The following is a 6177-nucleotide window of genomic DNA, read 5'->3' as shown; positions in this document are numbered from 1 at the left end:
GGCGGGGGGGGGGGGGGGTGGGGGGGGGCTGGCTCAGGGGCTTGGGTAGGGCGTGCAAGGGGAGCACGGGGAACGAAGCAGGGACATGGCGCGGGGCAGACAGAGGGCATCCGCGCAAGCTGTGGACAGACGCCCCGGGCTGGAAGGAGCAGAGCCATGGCCAGGCCCAGGTGAAAGCAGTCCCCGTGGTGCCAGACGGTGCCAGAGGAAGAACCATCGCAGGGGCGAAGGCCCGCCCAGCCCGGCTCTGCCACCGCTCAGGTGTGCTTTCTGCCTGGCGCTCGGGCTGCTGTTCCACTTTCCCCTCGATGTGAAGAAACCCACCAGCTCCCCAGACTGGAGGCCGCTGAGAAGCGCATCGCTGGAGGGTGGGCAAACGACCTGAGCCACACAGGAGGGCCTGGATCTGCTCTGTTGGGTTCGTCTCACCACCTGAGAGCTCCAGAGGGCGGGGCTTCTGTCCCCCTCGGTCACCCCTGCACCCCCACCCTCCTCTGAGGCCAGCAGACATGCAGAACAAATGCACCCCCACCTCCATCCTGGCAGGACTGCCTTCGGCCCCAGTTCCCAGCCCCTTCTGCACACCGGACTGGCCTGAAGGTGTGATGAGGGCACCTCGCCCATTTAGGTCATACTCCAGTGAAGTGTTCAGGGGAAGGAAAAAAAAAAAAAAAGGAGGTCAAGTCAGGTGTGGCTGGAAAAACAGTGGCTCCCAAAGACATCCGTATTCATATTCCTCGCACCTTGGCCAGTCATGTGAGATTACCCCGGTTACTGGCGTGGGCCCAAGTCGTACAAAGCTAATATTCAGAGCAAGGTTCTGGGCTGCGAGAGGGGCAGGAGGGCCACGGCCATAGGGATGTGAGAAGACCTAAGGGCCGTGCTCACTTGGAAGATGGACAAGGGTGTGGTCAAGGAACGCGGGCACCTCTGGAAGCTGGAATCTGAAAGGAGCTGGGTTCTCTCCAGGCCCTGCAGGAGGAACGATGCCCTGCTCACACCTGGATGGAGCACAGGATGCCCGTTTCAGGCTTCTGACTCTAGAGTGGTAAATAATGTGTGTTTGTGGCGATTTTTTAGAGAAGTCATACAAAGCTAATGTTCCTAGGTAAGGACTGGTTACCGCTTTTGCTGGGGAGACTCTGTCCTGACCCCCTCCCACACGCTGGCCATTCTTTCTGGGTCCTGGCGATGGGCCGATGCATCAACGGGGTCAGGGCCTGACACCAGGGGTGAATGCCTGCCAGTGGGCGTGACAGCCCCACTTCCCACAGAGTTGGTACTGATCTCAGGAGGTGGATGGGACATATGAAGAGCAGAACCCCCACAGGCACATGAAAAAGCCTGGACAGGATCCACTGACCCAGATACAGGAGTCATAAATGCTTCTGTGGTTTAAACCACTGAGGCTGCAGGGTTTGTTACGCAGCAAGAGGAGGCTGTTGCCCACCCCAGTGCCTTTGCACTTGCTGTTCCTTCCGCCTGGAAGTCTGTCCTCCCAGCTTGTTTCACGGCTGCACTGTTCTCCTGACTCCGGCTTCAGCTACACGTTGCCTCCCTGGAGAGGCCAGCCTCGTCTCTGCTCAGGTCCTCCCCATGCCCCTGGCCTCTCCCTCATGACCTGCTTCACTTCCTCAGCGTTCATCATGTGCCGTGAGCATCTTGTGCAGTTACTACTTTCCCCATCTATCGTGTGCCCCTTCCCTCATCAAGAACGCAAATTCCATGAAGGTGAGGGCTTGGGCTTGGTCACAGCAGAACCGGTGCTTGGTGCACGGTTACTAAAAGACGGAGTAGTCAGTCTGCTCTGAAGAATGTGAGGACAGGTGCGGAGAGTGCCCAGGGAGCAACCGCGGCCTCCCAGCCCTGCCGGGGTCTCCCCTCACTGGGCACACGCCTCGGGGAGCTCCGTCTTCTACCGCCCACAGCTCCTCCCGCTCCAGCACGGAGACGACATCCAGCTTCGGAAGCCAACGTCCTGCCCAGGGGGAGACCCGCAGAGTGCGCATTTGTGTCCCTGGGCCCCTCCCGCCCCTCCGTCCCCTCCACCTGGAGTCTTCCGGTACCCTATCGCATGCAGGTCCCAGAGGCCACAGCCGTAGCGGCCCTAATGTCAGGCCCTTAGGGCCCCCGCCTCTGGCTCTGGGTGGATGTGTGACCCAGCCCCAGCCAATCAGGCGCTGCTGCTTCCCCTGCCCCCCTGGCAACAGTGACCAGTGGGGAGGGGACCTGGCCATCACACCAAGACACCGCAGGGGCCTTCCGTGGGTGTCCAGGACACAGACCCTGTCTCTTCCGCTGGTCTCAGACATGGAAGAGGCACCCGGACAGCTCCCTTCTTACACTGGACAGGCCCATCTGCAAACTGAGGCGGGGGGGGCGGGGGGGGGCTCCTGACAGCACCACAGGAAGACTCAGGTCTACCTTGGGAACCATTCTTACCTCAGGAGTTTTTGCTTTTGGCATTTTCAGTGGGATCTGTAACTTGTAACCAAACATCAGGTCCCTGAAGTCCAAAATTCACCCCAGGTATTTGCTTTTTGGCCTGGACCTGTCCCCACGTTTAACCCAGGAGAACCAGGATCTGTTTTGGGGGCAGACCAATGGGGGCTCGAGTGTGGCCTTACCCACGGAGACGAGGAGCCTGAAGGTCTCCAGCATCACATCACGGTGTAGGGTCCTCTGGGCGGGCTCCAGCTGCCCCCACTCCTCCTGGGTGAAGTCCACAGCCACGTCCTCAAAGGTCACTTGCTCCTGAAACATCACACACAAATGTCCTCACCCAGGCAAAGCCTGGTGATAAGCCGCTACTGGGAGCAGCTGCTGAACAGGGACATCAGCCAGGCTTCGGGGGGTCAGGTGGTTCTCAGGTCTGAGGACTTGGGCCAGGTTTTCCCATGGGGTCAGGGGGCTCTGCTGGAGGAAAGGGGGTCTTAGGAGAGAAGAGGACATACCCCAGTCCTGCAGACACAGGAACCCTAAGATGCCATAATGATGGTGACTGAGGGAGGGGTATGAAGGAGCCCTGGGGGGGGGGCTAAAAGCCTCCCACGCATCAACCAGAAGAACGTCCACTGGTGTCCATACGTGCAGTTACCAAGCTGCACACCCCTGTAAATCTACACTGTGCATTAACCATAGCTGAATACAAAGTGGGGAGACAGAAAATGGCCAATGAAGTGGTGGAAACAAGCAAATGAACCGGATGCGGGATCTCCAGTGACACAACCCCTGAGGACTGTTTCCTAGTCTTTAATTTTGGACCTTTAAACACTGCGGTAAAAACACGCTCCTCAAGAAGAGAGGCTGATGGTGGGTTCTGGGGGTGTGGAGTGGTTCCGGAGGCATTTCCCATCATTGTGACACTTGCACGTGTTTTCTGAAATTCCCATATGACGCCGGTTCCTTCTATGACTGGGTAGGGAATTTATGAGTTTCTTCAAGGGACATGAGGGTCAGGGGCACAAACATCCTCCAAAAAGGTAGTTTCCATCTCACCAAATCACAAGCTGTGGATGGCCAGGGAGCAGAGGCAAAGTCCAGGGCTTGGGTGGACTTCACTTCAGGTGTCACTGCCCCATGTGAGGGGGGTGAGGTGCCCAAATACTGGATCCTGGCCCACCTGGCAGTGTCTGCCTCTGCTAAAGCTTCTCTTCCAGAGGAGAGGGGCCATGGGGCATGAGCTAGGTATCTGGGGCGGTGGCATCTTCAAGACCCAGCCCTGCACCCAGACGATAGGGCTTCAAACTCCAACCCTGGCTACATCCTTTAATGTTTATTTATTTTTGAAAGAGAGAGACAGACCGTGAGTAGGGGAGGGGCAGAGAGAGAGGGAGACACAGAATCTGAAACAGGCTCCAGGTTCTGAGCTGTCTGGACAGAGCCCGACACGGAGCTTGAACTCACAAACTGCAAGATCATATATAACCTGAGCAGAAGTCAGACACTCAACAGACTGAGCCACCCAGGCACCCCTCAGGTACATCTTTTAAAGCGCTCGGTGCCTCCCGCCCTCATCCGTAAGTTGGTGAGGACCCCCTGAGAGGGCTGTTGGGAGGAGTGAAGGAAATGACATGATGTGTTTGCCCCGGGCCTGGCACACACTGTGTGAGCCACCATTCAGAGAAGCATGCCGGGGGGCTTGGAGGTTTTTATTTTCCTTCGCCACTGTCCCTATTTCCCCCACACTTTCCAGACTCAGTAGGTCTCAGCGATTATCTGCAGAGACCTACTAAGTCCAGGGTCACCATTCTGGGTACCACAGACGGCATGGAAACGAGACACGCACCTGGCCTTGTGGTGCCTGTGTGCTAGCTGCAGGGTCACGGAGCTGGCCAAAACTCAAACCCCAAGAGGGGTCAGTGCTCCAGTGACATTGGGAGGGCCGCTGCTGGGGCAGCCGGGCAGAGGTCTGCGGAGCCACGAAGGCCGCATGATGTGTGCTCAGCACTGGGGGCCTCCCTGGGGGCAGGTGGTCTGAGGCTGGGCTCCGCCACTCCCAGCGTCGGGGCCTCAGTTTCCTCACTGCAACCTCATGGGGCTGACGTGGGGGTAGCATAGGGTGAAATGTGTCCAGCACTGACCACAGGCTTTGGCACCTTTACTGTTCCATCCATTCACTGAGTGCCTACTGTGTGCTGGGCCTTTGTGTGTGGCACAAACGGTAAAGCTGCTTCCCAAGGCCCTAAGCCCCACGCCGCTGGCCTAGGAGCCCCTGTTTGCCGTCTTGCCATTCCCTGTGGGTGCGTGGCGTGGTTCCACCTCTAGGCCTTTGCTCACGCTGTTCCCCTGCCTGGGTCAGGATTCCTGTTCTGGAATCAGAACCGGAATTCCAGATGCCAGTCTGGAGTGCCCCTTCGCCTGCAGGTCTCTGTTTGGGGGCCACTTCACAGGAGGCCTTCTAGGCTATACTGGTTAACGCTTGGTGCCCAAGCCCATCTTCTTCTGGGCCTCATTTCCTTGCATGTCACTTGGCACATTTACATTCCTCCTAGGGACTGTGAGCCCCACGGGGAAGGTGATGATTTGCTCCTGCACCTGCAATTCCTAGAACAGTGCCTGGAAGGCACTAGTCATCCATGGCAGGTGCTAAGTACCTGTCGCCCTAAGGGACTGGATGGAGACGAATTGAGAAAGTGCCAGACACATCAGTGGGATGGATGAGTGCCGTCTGCCGGAGTAGAACGGGGCAGGTGAGGGAACGAGGGAGATCCCCTCTAAGGCGGTGAGGTGTGAGATCCGCAAGAGGATGACGCCGGACAAAACACGTACCTGGCAGGGGGCAGAATAAGGGCGAAGGCCCTGAGAGCAGAATGCGGCTGGTGGGGACCCGAGGCTAGGGCCTGGGAGGCCTGAGCGTGACGGTGGTGGTGGTGTACTCACCGGGGCCCCGGCAGTGAGGAGCCCAGCAGTCATTCCCTCCTCCGGCCTCTTGCAGGAACAGCCAGCTCCTCTGCAGGCAGTCTGGGGGGAAAGCGGAGGTGAGAGACCAGGCAAGTGCCTNCCGCACCCAAGCCAAACCCAACAGTAATGAAACCTCAGCTTGGGATTTTCCGGGCACCTACTGTGTGGCCAGTGCTATTCCAGGCATTGTTGACAGAGTACCTTGAATTTTCCTACTCCACTTCACCAATACAGAAAGTGAGGGCCATGGTGGGCAAGGGCCACACCCCCAGTTGGCCAACAGGGTGATGGCTATTCCTATTACCGTGACAGACAGCTAGACAGTTATGGGGTCTTCGGGCATTGTGTGCCTCAGTTTTCCCCTCCCACAAAATGGGAGTGGTGACCCAATGCAGAAGTTATAGAAATTAAGGTGTAGAAAGGGCTGAACATGGAGGCTGTCAGGCAGCCAAACAAGTGAACACAAGTATACACCGCTGGTGCTGGAAGGAAAGCCTCTTGCTTCAGTGAGCATCTATTTAGCTCGACATGCAGGCCCTGTTGATGGCGATTCACAAGCTCACCTCTGGCTTGGTGCCCCAGATGAAACTCAGGCCAAAGGCAGAAGGCATTTCCCTGGTCTCTTTGTACCTTCCCTTCATGACCCTGATTCTGTTCATCCCGCTTGTGCCCTGTGGTCTTCACCACAGTTTCCAAGATGGGAGTTATCTTGTTCAGTAATGTGTTGATGGGTTTCTTATCATCTCCCTGACTCCCCAGGGGACTCCGGGGGGG

General features: G+C 57.5%; 1 protein-coding gene across 1 annotated transcript in view; it reads right to left on the bottom strand.

Annotated features, from left to right (window-relative positions):
* Nucleotides 1-6177, bottom strand: part of ZNF135 (zinc finger protein 135) — a 9785-nt gene that overhangs the window by 2647 nt on the left and 961 nt on the right. Inside the window, exons 2-3 of the mRNA XM_077745285.1 lie at nucleotides 5383-5463; nucleotides 2628-2754 (exon numbers count right to left, since the gene is read on the bottom strand). Coding sequence (XP_077601411.1) covers nucleotides 2628-2754; nucleotides 5383-5415 — 160 coding nt within the window. The 5' untranslated portion in view covers nucleotides 5416-5463. The remainder of the gene's footprint in view (nucleotides 1-2627; nucleotides 2755-5382; nucleotides 5464-6177) is intronic.

The sequence above is a fragment of the Crocuta crocuta genome, unplaced genomic scaffold (assembly GCF_008692635.1).
Source record: "Crocuta crocuta isolate KB4526 unplaced genomic scaffold, BGI_CrCroc_1.0 scaffold375, whole genome shotgun sequence".
In the NCBI taxonomy this organism is placed as follows: Eukaryota; Metazoa; Chordata; class Mammalia; order Carnivora; family Hyaenidae; genus Crocuta; species Crocuta crocuta.
This window is presented reverse-complemented; position numbering and strand designations above follow the sequence as displayed.